This window comes from Rhinatrema bivittatum, chromosome 7 (genome assembly GCF_901001135.1).
Source record: "Rhinatrema bivittatum chromosome 7, aRhiBiv1.1, whole genome shotgun sequence".
Taxonomy (NCBI): domain Eukaryota; kingdom Metazoa; phylum Chordata; class Amphibia; order Gymnophiona; family Rhinatrematidae; genus Rhinatrema; species Rhinatrema bivittatum.
Window position 1 is genome coordinate 138,016,478 of NC_042621.1, and position 22,415 is coordinate 138,038,892.

A 22,415-nucleotide genomic window follows, 5' to 3' on the forward strand; every position below is an offset into this window, starting at 1 on the left:
AACTCAGACCAGACCGGGTTTGTCCCACATCGACAGGGGGTGCAAAATGTGAGACGACTCATTGCAGCCCTTAGTTACCACTCGCAGGAGGAGGCCCTCATTCTTAGATTAGATGCCGAAAAGGCTTTTGATTCCCTGTCCTGGGATTATATGTTTTGGGTACTCCAGCAATATGGGATAGCAGGGGATTTTGTCTCATGGTTACAAGTCTTATACCATAATCCTAGTGCTAGAATTCTTATTAACGGGGGCCTGTCAGTCCCATTTCCCCTACAATGTGGCGTACGTCAGGGATGTCCGCTTTCCCCACTGCTATTTGTATTAGCAATCGAACTCCTAGCTGAAAAGCTTCGGCGAGAACTTTTTGGGGGCTTAATTTGAGCGGGCACCCCATTAAACTCGCTATGTTTGCAAATGACATCCTGTTATTTCTGGCTGTCCCCGGCAGAGTGTGCCGGTCATACTCTCGATCTTCACACAGTTCCGGGAACTAACGGGCCTTCGCATACATTTTTCCAAATCAGAGGCATTAGCCCTACATTCGCAACTCCCACATCATAGCCAGGACCTTTTCCTTTCACGTGGACATCTGGGAAGCTGAAATACTTAGGGGTTTGGATCCCTCAAGAGTTGGATAAGCTCTATGAGTTAAATATACGTGAAATCTTGGCTAATCTGGAGCGGCAGTTGCAGGCTTGGCAGTCTCTTCCCCTCACTTTCTCTGGGCATTGTGCTTTAATTAAAATGATGATTGTTTCCAAACTGCTCTATAAGCTGCACATGCTCCCCCTTTGGCTCAAAGATTTTGATCTTAAAAAACTACAGGGGGGGCAGATCAAATTTTCATGGGCAGGTAAGCACGCCCAGATTAAATATAAAACTCTGGTGCATCCTAAAGCTCAGGGAGGGCTGGGACTGCCTGACTTTCGAGCCTACAACGTCGCCTGTCAGCTGCGCTTTATTGGGGAATGGATTATTGATACCTATATTTACTGCGAGGAGGGGATGTTAACACGTATGACTTTTCCTTGGTCTCCTTAATATGTAGTTCAGGCCCCCGCAGCCACGGTACAATCACTAGACATTCCTCAATGTTTTTTCTACCCATGCCGAAAGGCCTGGAAATGGTTACGTCATCTTTACCGCATACCAGGTCATTTCTCGTTGTTAACCCTGCTCATAGGTAACTGTGATTTTCAGCCTGGTGTCAGCGCAAGTGGGATATTCAAGACCTGGGTTCGTCGTGGCCTCATGTATGCCTTCCACTATTTTGAAGAACGTCATGTATTACAATATGCGACTATGGTTGAAACTTCTCAGCTACCACACAAGTTTTTCTTTGCTTACCTTCAAGTGCGCCACTATCTGCAGGCCTTTCGCTGGCAGCCAGAGGAGTTCTTACAAGAAACTGCTTGTGTACTCGCACAACTCCATAAAAGGATGGAGTGGATTGATTAAAAGCGTGCTGCCGACATCTCACCTTGATCTTCTGGCCAACTATTGGACGCCGTTTTGTGCAAGGACGTCACTGTTGCCTTCCTCACATCTTGCTTCACCTCTCTCCATAAACGGCTGAAAGACAGTGGTTTGCAAGACTTACATTTTCAGATTATCCATCATACCATCTGTGACGATGTGCGACGTTTTCATATGGGTCGCCTCCCTTCTTCCTTAAGCATTAAATGCTCCAAAGTAGAAGGCACCATGTTACATCGGTTAATTCTTTGTCTGTCCCTAGAGACTTTCTGGGCCCAGATCATGGCTTGTGTCACTAAAGGCATCCAGATCCCTCTCCAAAAATCCGCTGTACTCCTTCTGGCTGGACCGCGGGTGCTGTCTGAAAAGTACACCGGGGCCCAGGATCGCTTCAGCAGGATTGCATTTTTATTAGCCTGCCATACTATACTTGCTGACCGGACTGATCCCTTAGTTACGACGTCAATTGCGGCCTGGCATCATCACATAATGGACATAGCACTCCTGGAGCGAATGGACTATACCAAATCTCCTAAGATAACGGACAAGAAATATGCAGATTGCTGGGCTCAATATTACTCTCTTCACTCCCCAGATTTTCAAGGTCACTTGATTACAGCAGGCTACCGCATCACTTGGTATTCCACTACTTCTTCGGCAACTAAACCCTGAGTGGGACCACGCTGCACACTTTTTCTCTTTTTTCTCTCTTTCTGTTTTGCTAGTACTTTAAGGACCCTATTAATGTCTCTGGGAATTGGGGCTTCTGGGCAGGGTTATCGGGGGGCGGGGGGGGAGGCTGCGTTTGTTGGTTTTTGTGGTTGTATGGGTGGGACGTGTGAGGTGTGACTGGTATGCATGCTTGAATGAGAGTGGTGATCGGTTTGGGGAGTTCAGTTTGAACACAGGGGTGGATGATGTTGTTTAAAAGAAGATTTGCATAACCACTGTATCAATTGTTACCTTGTTGGTATCGGGGGTTTTTTTTATACCTCTTTGTGCTTGTGAGAATGCACGTCTTCACAATAAAAATGATTTTGCAAAAAAAAAAAAAAAAGAATGTTGTTTTTCCCAGTAATCAAAACACAGTAGAGACTGTCAGTCTTACACTGTCACAGGCCCATTTCCCCATCGAAAAAAGCCATGCTCCCTCCAGCGATTTAAACTTTTTAAAATGACACCCGGCCCTGAACCTCAATGCCGAAATTGGGCAGGAATCATTCAACGACCAGTATGGAAAAATGGTGCCTACTGGCCCTGTAGCTGGCTCCATTTTGTTGTACAGAAATGCATGCATTGCTGTGGTGCATTAAATCTTAGCTGCCAGACCTTAGACCATTCCTTGAGTTTTGCTAGATCCTTCCTCATGTTTTCCATTCCTTCCTGGCTGTCCATCCTGTTACAGATTTTGGTGGTATTGGCAAAAAGACAAAACTTTCCTGACAACCCTTCCATTATGTCGCTCACAAAAATATTGAAAAGAACCAGTTCAAGGACCGATCACTAAGGCACACGGCTAGTAAAAACTCTCTCCTCAGAGAAAACAACATTTATCATTACTATTTGTCACCTCCCATTCAGCCAGTTTCTAACCCAGTGTGGCATGGTTGGCGCAACCTAGTAAGCGGGCTCTCTAGGCCCATGACACCAGCTGGCAGATACATCCTGAGGCGGGACAGACTGAAGCTTCACCTATACCAGCTGCCTCCCTCACAGGTTGAGCCTTTGGGTTCTGGTGGCCGGCAGGACTTAGGTGGGTCCTTTTGGCAGTAAGGTAGGCAATAGTTCAAGCACAGACCGAGAAATCAGAAAAAGCTAATTGAAGCAGATGCCATTGCAGCTGAGAAATGGAGAGACAGGTCAGCAAAAATGCACAAAGGGAAAAAAAGGTGTTCCTAGGCAGAGCTTCTGGACAAGGAAGAATTAAGCTCCACCCAGACCAGTCACACCTCAAGATCTAGACAAACCAACATTTTACACTGAGTGGAAGACTCGTAGAAAGACTGAGACTGATAGGAAGATTGGAGATTGTCTGTTTGGAGACCAGTGAGCTGTGCTGAATAGACAGGAGAACAGAGGCACCATCAGCAGTGAGAAAAAGATGAAGCGAGGGGCAGCCCAGCAAATAGAATCCGAGGACTAGGCATGAGAGGTGAGCGCAAAACCTAAAGTTTATGTGTACTTTTGACATTTATAAAATAGCAGTTACGCGAGTACAAGCTACTTACATGTGTATATGCTAATTTTACATGCACAGATGCTTTGAAAATTCATCACTAAGTGAATTTCTCTCACCCTGCTAATCTACTAATCTCAAGATGAGCAAAACGAAAAGGCATAATTAACATAGATCTGCCCACAGATTACCCACAACTGTTCCAATCTGTCATTGCAACCTTGTAATTCAAGTCTTTTGGGTCCTTCATCCAGTTCTACCAATTCCAATATTTACTAGTACTGCTACTGCTTGTGACCTGATTTCCTGACATGCAGTTCCACCCTGTTTCTAGTACCTGAGTACAGCTTTGTAACCTGCCTTCTGATTCCAGTTCCTAGTCTGTGGAAAAGTTCCAGATCCAGGTCCACTCCAACTCTTGTTAGCTGCCAACTCCATGATCAATGTCTCCACCTACCTGATGCAAACTATTTACTCCTGGGTGTTACCTAGCCCATGCTTGGCCTAGCCTGAGTGCCCCTGCCCTGGGCTCAGCCCATCTTGAGATCCCTAAGTACCTGAAGGGAAGGGACCTGACATAGTCTCACATCATATTACTAGGACTGAGTTCTCTACCATTAAAGAAGAAACCTCTGCAGTGGTCACATGTGAACCTGCGCTCATGGAATCAGGTCCAGTGCAATTGCCAAAGAACCTAGAACTTGCAGATAATACCAGACCCTGGGGATCTGCATCCTCAACAAGCACCTGATCTCAGTGCAGAGCTTGACAATCTTTTCTGCTGTCATAAAAACTTTTCCCCTCTGCGTGTCAAAGAGAGCTCCCTGGCACTCCAAGGAATGAGATGACACTAGCTTGCTTTCGGTGAAATGTACCACTCAACTGATCTCCTGAATAAGGTGGATCACTCATGCCATGTGTTAGGATTCGTGGGTTTTGTGGACCCTTGGCCCAAGGTGGAGGTTGATGCTACCTGAGGGGATTGGACCCACAGGCCCTCACCGTCGGGAGGCGAGGTCAGCTGCAGCAGGGACACGACTTGTATTTCCGTAGAGTGAGAACGTCCTGCATCACTGCCACATGATCACAGGTACCTGCGCTGAGATATACTGTGAGGCGCCCTGAGAAGCGGGACAGAGAGGCACAGTCCGAAGGAGTCACAGTACTATAGGCAGGGTTGAAGGTACAGTGTACCAGAGAGGAAAGCTCCAAGGCAGAGGTGCGCTGGGCAGGTCCCAAGGAACAGGGAGTGCAGAGACAGGATTTCTAAAGGAGAAATGCGAAGACTGTCCCAAGGGGCGGGACATCACAGCAACAGAGTATCTGGTGATGACGTAGGGGCCGCCCCGAGGAGCAGGGAAGCGCAGAGTAAAGTCTCCGATGTAGTGATGTAGGCTGCCCTGAGGAGCTGGGAGTGTAGAGTGAGGTCACTGGTGAAATGACGTGGAGACCGCCCCGAGTAGCGGGGTAGTGTATAGTCAAAGTCTCAGATGAAATGACGTGGAAGCTGCCCTGAGGAGCAGGGTAGCGTATAGTCAAAGTCTCCGGTGTAGCAAAGTGAAGGCTGCCCCGAGGAGCAGGGAAGCGTAGAGGTGGAATCTCTAGAGGCAGTACTGAGGCAACCCCGAGGAGCGGAGAAGTGAGTAGGTGAGGAGCGCAGGAGCTAGCCCGAGGAGTGGGAAAGCCTGGAGACCAGGTCTCCTGAAGGAAACGCAAGCAGGCCCCCGAGGAGTGGGTACCCGAGCCAGAGTCCAGATTAGGAGATAGAGATTGAAGGCAGGAACCACTGGTCCGGAGAGACAGTAACAAGCATCAGTGAGGCGAAGGAACTCGATGCCAAGTCAGTTTGCATAGGCCAAGGGAGGTGCTTAAATATTCCAAGGTGATGAGAAAGCCCAGAGATTCCTGCCAATGGTCCTTTAAATAGAGCAAAGATGGTGCACGCCCCTAGGAAGGCTCGAAGTTGGAGCGTGGGCTGGCGGCAACCCAGCTGCCCTGTGGAGCCGAGAGAACCAGGAACAGTGTGGCGACAATGGCTGGCCAGAGCCGCGAGTTCTCCTGGAGTGGAGAACCAGGCATGGCAAGATGTGAGCTGGGTCGGCCGCAGCCAACAGTCATAACACCATGGACATCTGGCTATCCTCCACTGACTTTGCTCTCATCAACTATCATCAAGGTGGGGTGGACTAGAATCTCTTCCTTCCAAAGAATGGCAGCCACTACCTCCATAACCTCAGAGAAGGTTCACGGAGCTGTGGCCAACCCATAGTGTGTGCCCAAAACTGGAAGTGTTCCCCTAGGACCGCAAACCTGAGAAACTCTGATCTGATGGGGGTGTGGAGATAAGCCTTGGTTAAGTCCAATAATGTTAGGAACTCCCCTTGTCTTACTTCTGCAATAACTCAGTGGAGAGTCTCCATGAGGGAACCCAAAGAGATATGTTGACCTGCTTCACATACAGGATGGGACAGAAACTAAAAACAGAATACCTTCCCTCTCCCCATTCTGTACTTGGCACTAGAACAACCGCTGCCAAATGAAGAAGATGTTCCAGGCTGGAGGTTACCGCTGCTTTCTTCACTGGTAAGTGAGAAAGAGAGGTCAAGAAATGTCTGCAATAAGATGAGAACATTCTAACACATAATCTTCCACAGGACCAACTAATATGAGGTGAAGTCCACCCACCGAGAAAATTGGATAGCTGTCCTATTCTCACTAAAGCAGAGCAGACCCTCTGCTCCTCATTTCAAACTCCTGGCTCCTCTGTCGCCTCCTGGCCCCTTTATTTTCCCCCTCAAAACAGCTAGGATTTATTGTAGAAACAATTACACTGGGAAGAGGGTCCTTTCTCTGGATGATAACACCTGGCCTTTCTAAAGCTAGGCTTTTTCATCCTGACTGGCACAGACACCCTTTACACCAAGTCTATCTTCCAATAATCTCTGGGGTTTTGTCTCACTAGTTCCTTCCAAATAAGTTTCCCCCAAAAAGGAAGTTTGCTCAGCTATGCCTTAGATGCCATATCTGCCAACCAGTTATAGAGGCATAGCACATGCCTGGCTGATAATGCTGTCACCGTGCTCCTTGCCAAGGTCCTAATGAGGTCACACTGAGCATCCGCCACAAACACGACCTCTGCCTTCAGCCATGTGGACTACTTACCAGTCAGGGCTCCCTCTTCTAGGCTCCTCACTGGAATCTGCTGCATACAATGCAAGCAGGGACTAGATATATAACCACTGCAAATTGCTGCCTGCAGTGCCAAAGTAGAAACTTCAATGTCTCAATCCTCCTATCCTGGGCATCCTTCAGTGCTGTCCCCACTTTATAGTGGAATTATGATTTTACTTGAAAGCACAGCCACCAGGGCATTCACTTTTGGGACCTTGAGCTTCTCTTTCTCATCTATAGCCAACGGGTATAAAACTTACCCAGTGCCCTGTTCACTGTGAAACCAGTCTCTAAAGCCTCCCACTTCACTGAGATAAAGTCTCTAATTGCTTAATAAACAGGAAAGGCTTTTGTAGATTTATGTCAATCTTCCAGAACAGGATCCCATTTTTCCATGCTGTCCTCTGCTATGTTCAGGGCTATCAATGATTGAGTAATCATGGAGGCTAACTCAACCCTGTTTTTAAAGAGATGACTAAGAGGTCATCCTTCTCGCCCACATGGATTTCCCCTTATTTCAGATCTCCTCTTCCCTGCCCTGGTTCATTTCACTAGACCTAGAACCTTCAGGTCCAAGTCCAACTCTCACCTAAGCCTCTTTGCCTGGATTGGGTCACTGGCACCCTGTACCATCAGTCCAAGAAAACAAAGAGGTAGGCGATCTATAATAGCCGTCAGGAAAACACAAAGAAATAGATGCCTCAATCTTTTTCAACGTTTATTAAAACAGCGACGTGTTTGTAAAATGCCCGACTCAGGCCGAGTTTCGCAGCTTAGTAGCCGCTGCCTCAGGGGCTTGAACACTTCAAAATCAAAGGTGAAACCCAAAGTAGTTTCATCCAGTGTTACCCTGTACCATCAGGGCAGGAAGGAGAGGGGCAACTGCAGATGCCACCAGTACCAAGAGACTTTTGTTTCAGGCTGAATATCTGATGCAGCAAAACAACAAATCCTGAGGGAAAAGGTGAAGGAGGATGCTGATAGAGGATCCCCTTTTCCTCTGTACTGTACCCTCTCTCAGCATTGTCCTGTTCTCCAGATCCAAGGACATCCTTCACAAGCTCTGAAGTACCTAAAATGTCTGTGATTCCTGTCAAACGCAAGTTCTCCCTTCTCCCCTCCCTCCCCCCAAGGCAGCACCTACATTGCTAAGCTTTGAAAGCTGTCCTGGGAAAACCCCAGGCCTTTCTTCTAATGTGGAGTTCCCCTCGCATTCACTCGGCTCATGCACACGCAGTAAGTGGAGGGCACTGCGATCCCTTCAGCAGCCTCCACAAGCCACCAGAGTGCTTCCTGCACTCCACTTGGGCCAACATACTACAACCTAAAATAGTCTCCACACATGACCGCTGCTGACTGCCTTACAAATCTCCTCCATGGCCCCCCTCCCGGGCCTTGGAATGGCAGAAGAAAGAATACAAGGCTTATCACAATGCTCTGCAGCACCTTTCTAGCCTCTTTTTCTAAAATATTTTTTTCAGTAAATTTTATAAACCAGCTTCCAGGCAGCTCTGCTTGCCAGACAGAGATAAACCTGTCACAGCACTTTTGTCTCCCACCCTCACCCATTTCTGTTTTGGTTTTTTTTAAGAGAGGGATCAAGGGAAGGAAGCCTGTGAGTAAAACGTGCACAGGATCTTTGCACCACTGGCTTGGGGTGGGATAGGGAAGAAATCCAGGAGAGAACCAGACTCTTCTAGATTTCTTCTCCACCCCACTCCAAGCCAGTGGGTCAATACTAGCCAGAAGCCAAACCAACCCCCTGCTTGGCACTACTCTGTTGAAGTGGACTCCACAGCTTAAACCTCAAGGAGCAATTCCTTCCAACAATCCCACACATTTGCACATCTACCATCTGCTGGAGTGAGAGAAATACTTGATTGCTATTGGCTACATCGGTCCCTACATAGGGAAGTTCAGCAATCTAATTGTTCTCTGTCTCCAATTACTGGTAGGTGAGCAAATCCCATGTGTCTGAACTAGTCTGGTGGGACAAAAAAGGAATTTCTATATACTGTATATCATTTTGAGTGAAAAACATGTTTTTTAATAATCAACATTTTGGTTCCAAACCGGAACCATCCTCAGGGATCTACTATCTATTGGTGTCCATACCATATTTGCTGATGGAACTAGTTAGAGTATTCTTAGGGCCGGATTTTAATATCTATGCATGGGCATAGATTTTATAACATGCACGCGCAGCCGCGCGCATGTTATAAAATCCGGGGTCGGCACGCGCAACGGGGTGCATACTTTATTTATTATTTATTTAACACTTTTATATACCGAAATTCATGTAGAAGATTACATAACACTTCGGTTTACAGTATAACAATAACTGGCATGTAAGAATGCTTCACATTTAACAGGGATAAAATAACTTGGAGCAATGAAACAGGGACAAAACAACAATAAATAATAGGCTCTATTGAGGGGCCAGAGAAAACTGACTAAAGTTCTAAGAGCATAATGAATTAACTTAGGGTAAGGGTGAAAGGAGCATAGTTAGCTTGATCATCTGCGGAGTTGGAGTGCTAATCTAAGAGCTTGTCTGTTAGTATGTAGGGTGAAGTACTAGAAAGATCATCAGCATAAATGAAAAGCTTGTTCGAACAGCCAAGTTTTGAGTCTCTTTTTGAAGGTAATTGTGCATTGTTCTAGCCGGAGCTCTGGTGGTAGAGAGTTCCATTGCGCAGGGCCCGCAGTGGACAGGGCTCGTTTTCTTAAAGATTCCGTAACAGGAATGAGTATTTGTACGTCGTTTGCGTATATGTAATGCGTTAGATTTAGTTTGGAAAGGAGTTGGCAAAGAGGTAAAAGATAGATGTTGAAGAGGGTAGGGGATAAGGAGGAGCCTTGAGGATCACCCAGTGAGGCACAGACAGGGTGTGATTCTTTATTGTTAATCTTGACTTTGTAGAATCTGTTTTGGAGGAATGACTTGAACCATCTGTGGGCGGTGCCTTTGATACCGATGTCAGTTAGCCGATCCAAGAGTATTGAGTGGTTCACCCTATCGAAGGTGGCTGATAAATCAAGGAGAATGAGAAGACAGGGTTGTTTTTTATCAAAGTTCAAAAGTATGGTGTCTGTTAGTGAGATTAAGAGAGTTTCAGTGCTTTGAGCTTTACGGAAGCCGAACTGCGAGTGGGCTAGGATTTTGTTGTCGTTTAAATAATCCGAGAGTTGCTTGTTGACAATTTTTTCTAAGATTTTGGAGATGAAGGGGAGGTTAGCTATAGGGCGGAAGTTGGCCGGGTCGTCTGGGGATAGGTTGGGTTTTTTTAGAAGTGGTTTTAGAATTGCAAGCTTCAGGGGGTCTGGAACTATGCCTTGCGATAATGAATTAATGATCTCTGCAATTGGTTTGGCGACAGTTTTTGAAATGGAGATGAGTAGGTTAGAAGGGATCGCATCCGTGGGGTGCGAGGCAGGTTTTAGCTTCTTTAGAACTGTTTCAATCTCTAAGGAGGAAGTCAGTTCGAAGTTTTCCAGGCTTGAGGTCTGTTGGATATATGTAGAGTAAGCGGGAGGAGGAAGAGGAACAATATCGGTTTTTACAGGTGTGATCAGGTCGGTAATTTTTTTCTTGAAGTAGGTGGCGAGTTCTGAGGCTTTACTAGCCGCTTGATCATCCAGAATGGTCATGGGGGAAGATCTGGTAAGTGACGAGACTAGTGAGAATAACGCTTTCGGGTCGAAAATGAAGTGGTGGATTTTCCGTGAGAAGAAATCTCTTTTAGTTCGGAGAATGGATATCCTGTGGCGGTGCATGAGAGATTTATATGCCTCCTGGTTTGTTGCTGATGGATTTTTATGCCATCGGTGTTCACTGCTTCTGAGCTCTTGTTTGAGGGTTTTTAGTTGTGGGGTGTACCAAGGTTTCCTGTTGTCAGCATTCGGATGAAGGGTTTTTGTGGTTAATGGACAGGTTGTGTCTGCTACTTCCTTGGTGATCTTGATCCAGGAAGGTGAAGCTGACTCAGCATCAGAGAGGTCCAGTTGGTCTAAGGCTGTGGATAGTTGCGAGCTGAGGATGTCTGGGTTGCATAGTTTCCTGAATTGGATCGTAGTTTTTTGTCTCGGTAGGGGGATGGGTTGGAGGTTCCTCAGAGTTGTGGAAATCAACCTGTGATCTGACCAAGGGACTGGAGAGCATGTCATAGCTGTGGAGGGGGTGAGGCTTTCATTTATGAAGATTAAGTCTAGAGTATGTCCTGCTTTGTGTGTCGGACTTTTAATGATTTGCCTGAATCCTATATATTTAAGTGTGGAGAGAAATGTTTCACAACTGGAAGATTGAGGAGTTGAGTCCACGTGGAGGTTAAAGTCTCCCATAATTATAGCAGGGGTATCTGTGTTGATGTGCTTGGCTATGAGTTCAATTAAAGGAGACAGGTCAAATTCCAGGCTTCCTGGAGGGGCATATGTGAGGCAGATTTGTAAGTGTTTAGATTTGAAAACACAAATTCTAGAGAGGTTGAGGAGTGCACCTTGCGCGCTCCAAGCCCTAGGGGAGCCCCGATGGCTTTCCCTGTTCCTTCCGCCCCACCACCTTTACCTCCCTTCCCCTACCTAACCCGCCCCCCAGCCCTACCTAAACCCCTCCCTAACCTTTATTTAGCAAGTTGCGCCTGCCTCTGGGCAGACATAGGTTGCGCGCACCAGCCAAGTGCCGGCGCGCGATCCCTCGGCCTAGCAGCCCTAGGGAGGACTCTGGCCACACCCCTACCCCACCCCGGACCACCCACGCCCCGCCCCTTTTTTCAAGCCCCAGGACATACGCGTGTCCCGGGGCTTGCGCGCGTCGATAGGCCTATGCAAAATAGGCTTGGCGCACATCATCCCCCTGCGCGCATAAATCCAGCTGGATTTATGCGCGTAGGGCTTTTAAAATTTGCCCCTTCGTGTTATGGCATTATAATAATGATGATTAGGATAGATATAATGTAACAAACCTGTGAGAGAACACAATAGCACCCTGGAAGGTTGCTATCATTTACAAGTGTTATCATCTGCTGGTAGGGGTACTGCAGGAAACATCGGCCAAACTTCAAAACAGGTTTCTCAACATGCACCAAGGGCATAAGACATCTAAATAAAGTAAAAGAAAGAATGACTGAATAGAATGAGATCTGGATTTATTGCACTATGATTCTCAATACTGAAAGAAATGTATTACCATCTTAGCTAAGTTGGGCTCGTTTCACCTTTCAAAACTTAGAAAAATGTATGTAAAAAATGTTATTTGTCAACTTTAGTAAATAAAAACTGTCATATCCTATGTTGAAAAGACATGGCTAAGAAGCCCTATTATCTCTACAAAGCCAGTTATCCTTACTTAAGTTGATTTTAAGCCCAGCCCCTACTCTCAAGTATATAAGACATTATCAGCTTCATTACAAATAATATAAACCTCATGATCCCATTTCAGAAATTCAAAATAGTTTTCTGATATCAGCAACACCTGAGATTGTGTGCAGGCAATTCACTGAACAAATTGCAAAGTTAATAAAAAGAAAGGGCAAAAAGCCAAAAACACTTGCCTATATTTCAGTTGTCTCACTGTCTCATTTAAATATCCTCTCAAATGGTTACATATCTTACTCCGTAAGAAACAATGAGTACAGTTTAGTAATATCAAGGATATAATGTAAAACTGTACAAATGTCCATCAGCACACACATGAACAGGATTATATATATATATTTATTTATTTATTTATTTTAAGTTTTTTTATACCGATTTTCCTGCATAAAATGCATATCAAACCGGTTTACAATGAAACAGAATGAGCAGGAAGTAAAATTCCTTAGTCTAATACATTTAAACATCAATAATGAAATAATTTTAAACAAAGCAAAAAGCTAAATAACATTAATAAAAGTTAAATTATTAACATAAACATAATTATATTAGAAGGAGCAAAAAGGTTAGCATGAAGGGGAGCACACCCGGCACGCGACGCCTGGTGTAATTGTGCCGTTAATCGGGTCGCCGCTGGCTGGTCGTCATATATATATATACTTCTCGCAGCCAAGAAAGGTCTAAGAATATCTTTACAACATTCATATACCACATCAAAATTAGAGCTCTCTTTCTTTAAATCTGATCATTTACAAATTGGCCTAATCTACGCTCCACCAGGATCTTTAGATTCTGACCCTTCACCAGTCATTGAACTCTCTGCCAAATACTTCAACCCAGACAAACCTGCCATCTTACTGGGTGATTTCAACTTACATGTCGATGCTTCACCACAATCCCCAAATTGTGTTACCCTACTCTCGGCTCTCAACTACATGGGCTTCACACAAATTATAAAAGCCCCTACCCACAAAGCAGGTCACACTTTAGACCTTATTTTCATTAATCAGTGCATCTCAAACACAAATACAATCACATGTTCACCTGTCCCTTGGTCGGACCATCAAATCATCAACACGACCTTCAAGCTTTCACAACATCCTCCACTTTCGTTCCCAAAAAACACTATTCAATTCAGGAAACCTTGTTCTACAGACCTTCTCATCAATCAGTTCACTAATGAATTATCACATCTCGATCTCTCCAACGCATCTACAGCCACCACCTCATGGTGCAACATCACCAAAAAGATCGCAGACATTACCTGCCCTTCCATCACAAAAGTAGTACAACCTTCGCCAGACAACAGGAAACCCTGGTTCACCCCAGAACTGAAGCTGCTTAAACAAGAGCTAAGAAATAAAGAACACACTTGGAGGAGAAACCCATCCCCCACAACATTAGCTATTTATAAAACCTCCCTCAATGCTTATAGGATCACCATACTGAGAACAAAGAGAGATTTTTTCTCAAAAAAAATACATCATTTCATATTTGATTCAAAAGCACTTTTCTCCTACGTTTCAGCTCTCACTAAACCATCACCTCCTACCATTCCTGATGATCAAGCACTCAACAAAGCATCAGAACTAGCAGAATACTTTAAGGATAAAATTGACAAACTGACTATCTCTTTCTCATCATCTTTTTCATATAGGAATTTCTGGTTTAGCGCTCTCCTGGTTCAAATCGTTCCTAACCAACAGAGGCTACAAGGTAAAAATCCAGAATAAAGAATCATCACGCCACGACTCGACCATCGGAGTCCCACAAGGTTCCTCTTTATCCCCTACACTCTTTAATATTTACCTCCTACCACTATGTCAACTCCTCATCAACCTCAAGTTAATACACTTTCTCTATGCAGATGACATCCAGATCCTGATCCCCATCAAAGAATCATACTCAAAAACCCTTGAATACTGGGAATCCTGTCACCTAGAAATCAAAAACCTCCTCAACAGCCTCAATCTGGTACTAAACTCCGCCAAAACTGAAGTATTACTCATAACTCCTGATAACAATCTCACAACCTCTCTGCCAAACAACCTACAAACCACTCATGTAAGAGATCTAGGTGTGCTAATCGACAATAAACTAAACTTCAAAGCCCACATCAATAAAACCACCAAAGACTGTTTCTATAAACTGCAAGTTTTAAAAAGGATAAGACCACTCTTCCATGCCAAAGACTTCAGAACCATCCTCCAAGCCCTCATTTTCTCAAAATTGGACTACTGCTGCTCCACTTTACTTGGCCTCCCCTCCTCATACACAAAACCGCTCCAAATGGTCCAAAACGCAGCAGCCCGTCTACTGACAAACACTAAGAAAAGAGACCATATATCCCCAGTGCTACAAGACCTCCACTGGTTACCAATTCATTTCAGAGTCATTTATAAATCCATCACCTTGATATACAAAATCATTCACCAACATACCACAATCGATCTACAAATTCCTCCCCGCTTCCACAAATCCACAAGACCGACCAGGGAAGCCTACAGAGGATGCCTCATTGTTCCACCCACGAAAACCACTAATCACAGCACCTTAAGAGACCGAGCCCTTTCCACCGCAGGCCCACAGTTATGGAACTCCATCCCTCCAGAACTCAGAAACGAACCATGTCTCCTAACCTTTAGGAAAAGACTCAAGACATGGCTTTTCAGGCAAGCCTTCTCGAACTCTACCTAATATGCACCACAAACAAACTCTCTACTCAGAGACTGTACATATGAGACACCATATTTATATTGAACTTTTGTACATAATTATTCTCCTCTATCTCTTTCTATTTCTTACATTCCCAGTTCATTAGCCCTTGTTAATTGTAACTGCTTCTCTTCATCACGTTATTTATGTTTTTTGGTTGTATTATCCGCACCCCTGTTTTCTGTAAACCGACATGATGTGAACGAGTTCATGAATGCCGGTATAAAAAAACCTTAAATAAATAAATAAATAAATATCCCCCTTTCCCTCACATTACCTCACCTCAACTAAATACAACGCTGGAAACTTTCGAGACCACTTCAGCACTTGAGATAGAAAACATACTTAAAAAAATGAAACCGTCATCTCATCCCTTAGACACAATTCCTACTAACCTTCTCATCGCAATAAGAAACTCCATATCAAAACCAATTGCAGACATCATTAACTGCTCTCTCTCCCAGGGTCTAGTTCCTGACCAACTTAAATTAGCCATTCTCAAACCTCTACTTAAAAAACCTAACCTTCCAACCACAGATCCAGCTAACTTCCGCCCAATAGCTAATCTGCCATTGATCGCCAAAATTATGGAAAAGATAGTCAATAAACAACTATCTGAATATTTGGAAGAAAACAACATTCTTGTATCTTCCCAGTATGGCTTTCGGAAATCGTTAAGCACTGAATCTCTCCTTATCTCTCTTACCGATTCTATTCTATCTAATATGGACAAAAAACAACCACATCTTTTGATACTACTAGATCTCTCTGCAGCCTTTGACACTGTCAACCATTCATCTCTATTAAAATGTCTGGCAGATATAGGCATTAAAGGAACAGTCTTCAGCTGGTTCAAATCCTTCCTAGCAAATAGACAATTCAAAGTAAAGATTAACAACAAAGAATCACAACCGATCCCTTCCAACCGGGGGGTCCCTCAGGGTTCCTCCCTTTCCCCTACCCTCTTCAACATTTACCTCTTACCTCTATGTCATCTACTTACTAAACTAAACCTAACTCACTATCTCTACGCGGATGACATCCAGATACTCATCCCAATCTCAGAATCCTTACAAAAAACCTTGGCTCACTGGAACAATTGTTTGCAACAGATCAATCATCTTCTCTCCAGCCTTTGCCTCATTCTTAACAACAACAAAACTGAGATCCTAATCATCAATCAAGACATCAACATCAAACTTCTAAACCCAGCTGACCTTCTCAACTCATCCACTCCCATATTAAATCACTCACCACATGTTCGAGATCTAGGTATCATGCTAGACAATCAGCTCAATTTTAAAAAATTCATAAGCACAACCACCAAAGACTGTTTTTATAAGTTACAAGTCTTAAAAAAATTGAAGCCTCTTCTTTATTTCAACGATTTTCGGATGGTCCTACAAGCCATTATTCTATCAAAAGTCGACTATTGCAATTCGCTTCTCTTTGGCCTTCCATATTCATCCATCAAACCCCTCCAAATGCTACAGAACTCTGCAGCCAGAATCCTTACCAATACGAATAAAAGAGATCACATCACCCCCATTCTCAAGCTCCTCCACTGGCTGCCTATAAAGCAAAGGATCCTATATAAAGTACTCACCGTAATTCATAAATCCATTCACAATATCTCTCCTCTTCAATTATGTAACCAACTACGCCCTCACTCCTCCTCTAGACCCATCAGAGGAGCATATAAAGGCACACTCTATGTACCTTCAACAAAATCCTCGCATCATAAACGTGCCATATCTACAGCAGGCCCCATTCAATGGAATGCGCTCCCACCAGACATTCGGCTTGAGTTCTGCCACTCTTCATTCAAAAAAAAACTTAAAACCTGGCTCTTTAGCCAAGCTTTTCCAGGACCATGATCATCATTTTTTCCCCTCCAACCAGCAAGAACATATCTTCTTCACAAACCCCCATTTTCCATACCACTACCTACTTCGGTATCTAATCTCTTGCTGCAGGACACTTGAGACTTTCTCACTTATACGTTATAATTTTTATGCTCAATAAGACCTGTCAACTTAATTGTTTAAGTCTTTTTTTTTTTTTTCTCCTTTATCTTTTGGTCATCAATGTTACAACGTTATTGTTAAATTTTGAACTTATGTACACTGTTCCAAGTTTCATAACCTTGTTCTATGTAATGCCTTTTGGCAATTTTCATGTTCTGTTTCAATGTAAACCGATGTGATCTTTATTTCATATAGGAACACCGTTCCTATATGAAATAACCACGCACTCCTCATAAAGCAACTAGCGAACATCAGAATAACAGGCGCCGCACTGGCCTGGTTCAAATCATTCTTGGGAAACAGAGGATATAAAGTCAAAATACATAACAAAGAATCTCAGTTTTATCCTTCCACGCTAGGAGTTCCTCAGGGCTCCTCCCTTTCTCCCACGCTCTTTAACATTTACCTCCTCCCTTTATGTCAACTATTAACTAATCTGAACCTCAAATATTATCTATACGCAGATGACGTTCAGATTATCATCCCTATCAAAGAATCCCTTACAAGAACCATAAAAGTCTGGGAAGATTGCCTCCTAAAAATTGACAACCTCCTATCCAGTCTAAATCTAATCTTGAATACTTCTAAAACCGAACTTCTCATAATTTCGCCTGAAAACAGTAACCTCGCCTCAAATCCACCAACCGGCTTTCAAACATCACAAGTGAGAGACTTAGGAGCCATCATTGATAATCGGCTAAATCTAAAATCTTTTGTTAATCAAACTACTAAAGACTGCTTTCATAAACTGCATGTCTTAAAAAGAATTAAACCACTTTTCCACTCCCACGACTACAGGACAGTCTTGCAATCAATAATCTTTTCTAAATTAGATTATTGCAATTCCATTCTTTTGGGTCTACCGGCTTCTCACACTAAACCCCTTCAGATGGTTCAGAACACTGCGGCAAGAATATTGACAAACACAAGAAGAAGAGAACACATAACTCCGATTCTCAAAGACTTGCATTGGCTGCCAGTTCATTACAGAATCTTATATAAGTCTATTACCACCATTTACAAAGCTTTTCATCAACTCTCTCCGCTTAACCTCCAAATCCCATTTAAAAAACATACCTCCGCCAGACCAATCCGAGAGTCCTACAGAGATTCACTACAGGTTCCCCCTGCTAAAACCTTTCACCACACGACTCTTAGAGACAGGGCTTTCTCTACAGCAGGACCTACATTGTGGAATTCCATCCCTCCAGACCTGAGACAGGAACCCTGCCTTCCAACTTTTAGAAAAAGACTAAAGACCTGGTTATTTATGAAAGCCTTTCCAGACAACAATCAAACCCAAAATCAATATAATTAACTCAGAACACCCTTCAGGATAATCAACAGTTTTGACAATCCCATCAATGGTACAATCCCTTTTAAACTGGCAGGCTTTCCCAGTTATTCTTCACTGTTAAATTACTATCTCCTTTTCTTCTGTTCCAAGTTGAAATATGTCCCTGTTTTATTGTAACTGCAATTTTCCCTTCTTTTAGCACTTGTTAATGTTTTTTATCACTTTATTGTTGTTCACTCCTTGTTATTTGTAAACCGGCATGATGCGATTCCCTTCGCGAATGCCGGTATAGAAAAGACTCAAATAAATAAAATAAATAAATATAAAAATCTAAAAATAAATAAATAAATATATATATATGTATATATATCAAAAAAATGTTACTGCACTTCCCTAATTTTTAGGTATATATAGAAAATGCTGCCAAAATATACATATTATACTCAATCCCCCTACAGCAGACTTTTACATAAATCTTTTATTTGGTTCTGCTACAAAAATTTATACTTTTAAAACTTACGCATTATAATGCCCATCCCTTCTTTTAAAACATACATTCACACCTCATACATACCAAACACACTACACTAAAGCCCACACCATCAAACATACTTCTAAAAGTCATACCACATTATCATACTCCCAAAATCCTCCTCAATTTAACACCTTATAGAGGCTAACAGTTTTCACAGGGAAACATATTACTCATAAATTATCGCATAATCCCAACATAGCCTAAATAAATGGAACTCCATTTATTGCACCAAAAGATTCCATTCTTTTAAAACCATCACACTGGAAAATGTCCAATCATTTATCTTTAAATGTGACACTTTTCAACTTTCCAGTGCATTTCATCCACATCCATCTTGCTTCAAGCATATAGAGAAGGAACAGAATTGATATTAAATAAATAAGGGAAAAAGAACAAGCCAACATTTTTAAAAGACCATTTTGATGGTATAATTAACTTCTAACTCTAGGAAAGTAATCAGGTATGACAGAAGGACAAAACAATAAGGTCAACTCATTAGGAACAGAAGTAATATGTTGCAATTACATTATTCTCAAAACAAATGTTATGAACAAATCAGTTGTACCTTATAAAATAATTAAAACCTTTCAGATCTGATATTCAGCAGCTGGCTGAATTACTAAATTAGCTGGATACATTTATCCAGATAACTTTATTCAGATATTCAATGGCAGGGCTGTAAGCTGAATATCCATAGCTATTTCAAAGTTGGCCAGATAATGATATTCAGCTAACTTTAGGACGGCTTTCATGCAGTTTTATAGTTATCCAGCTAACTTAGCATACCTTCACAAAGCATTATCGTCTGGATGTAAGGGATCCGGACCAAGCGCTTTCTGGGGAGAGCGTCTTGCGAGCGGGTCTTTCAGGTTCCCGCTCGGTGTAATGTGGCTTTGGTACATCCGACTGGTCTGGACTGATCTGGGTATGTACAGAAAAGGAAAATTGGTTCTTACCTGCTAATTTTCGTTCCTGTAGTACCACATATCAGTCCAGGATCCTGCCCAGATCCTACTGCTGAAAGACTGATTTTACCTAACGGTTAGCTGCTGTACTTAGGGAATCTATCAGGATGATTCTATAATATTTTAGTTTTTGTTATGAACCGTGGTTTAAACCTGATTTCAGGATTTGGGGTTGTTTGTTTCGGACCCTTGAGGGAGTTTTTTCCTGTTCGCCCTTGTTTCGGGAATTAGATGGATTTTTTGTCAATTATACTTTGCTTGGGTATCGATAAATACTGATGAGATGCAGGTGGCACACTTGGGATACCAGTGCCTCGAGGCTTTGCTCTCTGACTCCATCTGCTGGTGGGAGTGCATAACCCTGATAATTCTGAATATTGGTGTGTATCCAGCTTATAGTGAGCTCTATCAAGCTGTTTTAAGTGATAACAGCGTATTCCAAGTGATAAATGCTGTATATCGTGCAATATAACCCTAAAACTGTGATATTGCGTGATATTGGCAATATCGTGCATAATTTAGGACTGAAACCTGCTCTTATTACAATGAGCTGCTCTGAATGGCATTTGCATGCATGAATTTTTCAAATACCTGCAAAGCAGCTCATTCATAACAAATTCTATGTAAATAAAATAACGTGGCTGACTTTGAAATTTATCAGATACATTATTTTAAGAACATAAGAACATGCCATACTGGGTCCATCAAGCCCAGCATTCTGTTTCCAACAGTGGCCAATCCAGGCTACAAGTACCTAGCAAGTACCCAAAAACTAAGTACCCATGCTACTGATGCTAGTATTAGCCGTGGCTATTTTCTAAGTCAACTTGATTAATATCAGGTAATGGACCTCTCCTCCAAGAACTTATCCAAACCTTTTTTAAACCCAGCTATACTAACTGCAATAACCATATCCCCTGGCAACAAATTCCAGAGTTTAATTGTGCGCTGAGTGAAAAAGAACTTTCTCCGATTAGTTTTAAATGTGCCACATGAACCAGAGGAAGCGCTGTTAGAAAGAGTCCCAGGGTTGGCCATAGCAGACTCTGCAAGTTGGGCTCGTATTTCTTCAACCGAGGTGGCCAATGCCTTGAGGTATTGCTGCTGCTCCCGGATACGTGTAGCCAGGTCCGGAATAGCCTGCACAGCAAAGAACTCCGCTGAGTCCATGGCCTTGGCAACCTGTTGTGCTGGAGGTGGACCCTTGGCCTGGCGCAGGATTGGTACGGCCCTCTGAGGGATCCCAGAGGGCACCTGCCGCCAGGAGGCAGAGCACACAAGAAGACAGAGGCTGACAGGAATTTCACCAATAACAGTCCGGGAGCTCCACGGGTTGAGCCCTTGGTTTCCGAGACCACCTGGGCTTAGGTGGGCCTCTGGGGGTCTCCCGGAGAGATGACAGAGAGGTGTGCCCACCAAGAGGAGAGGTCAGCGAACAGGTGATCTAGGCCAGAACCGAGAGTACCAGAGACCACTGGAACAAGACAGGAACTGAAGGTCCTCCGGGTAGAATAGGCAGTGCCTAGTGGTCCAGCTTGAAGAAGGCCACGGGTGGTGTCGAGGCAGGCAGGCCTGGTGATCACAGGAGGAGTGAAGATACTATCTGAATGGAGCGCAAGGGTCAGAGCCAGGGTATCCATCCAAGAATGGTCAGCCAAAACAAGGGTCAGTTCCAGGTATCAGTCCGGGTGTGGTCACAGGCAAGCAGAGGTCAGTTTCGAGGATCAGTCCAAGTGTGGTCAAGACAAGCCGAAGTCAGTACAGGGTATCAGTCCGAGAAGGTACTACCTGGGTAGTACCTTCTCGGTACTACCCAGGTAGTACCGAGATGCTGGAACACAGGAAGAGATGCTGGAACACAGGAAGGACCACGGGAACACAAAAACAAGGCAGGAGCACTGGAACAGGCACAGGTTCAAGGAACGCAGGAACACTGGAACAAGCACAGGAACAAGGAACGCAGGAACACTGGAAAAAACACAGGAACAAGGAACGCAGGAACACTGGAACAAGCACAGGAATGAGGATGGCAAACTAGCTCACACAGAGGTGATGACCCAATTGCCAAGGCAAGGGACTGAGGAGTGGGCCCTCGCTTAAAAACTAGAGCTTTGTGATGTCATCTCTGCACGCCGCGGAGCAGTTTCCCACCCTGAACCCTTTAAAGTGCTCGTCGGTCCGCACACGCGCGTGCGTCTAGGGGCAGGCCCGCCGCTGAGGAGGACGCCGCACCACGCCAGGAGGAGCTCTGGGAGGTTGAAGGACCGGAAGGGCCTGGGGATGCCACCACGAGGTGCCGCGGGTGCAGGGAGCTGGCTATGATGGCGGGAGAGGTCGAACCGGGATCCAATGGAGCATGAGTGAAGTAAGCAAGCCCTGTTGTGTTATGGGTGTGGATCCTTGGGCCGACCGGCAAGATGAGACGGTCGGAAGGCAGACACACTCAGCGAGGGAAGGATCTTCACCTGGAAACCCGAGACCCCACCAGAGGAGCTGTTAAGGCCCGGGTCGCTAGGACTTAGGTGGCTTCGCCCTGGAAGTCCGAGGTCCCCCCAGGAGGAGCCCGTAGGGACCCGGACCGCTGGGACTTAGGAGAGTCACAGGCGTGAAGGGAAACCGGGGGCGGACTGGAGTCTGGACTGGCAGCCGAAGACAGGAACGAGGAGACGTACCGGAGTCTGGG

At 44.2% G+C, this 22,415-nt stretch overlaps 1 protein-coding gene across 1 annotated transcript in view; it reads right to left on the bottom strand.

The window, feature by feature from the left end:
- Positions 1–22,415, bottom strand: part of HYDIN (HYDIN axonemal central pair apparatus protein) — a 1,819,717-nt gene that overhangs the window by 1,398,065 nt on the left and 399,237 nt on the right. Inside the window, exon 16 of the mRNA XM_029609235.1 lies at positions 11,785–11,920. Within this exon, the coding sequence (XP_029465095.1) occupies positions 11,785–11,920 (136 nt within the window). The remainder of the gene's footprint in view (positions 1–11,784; positions 11,921–22,415) is intronic.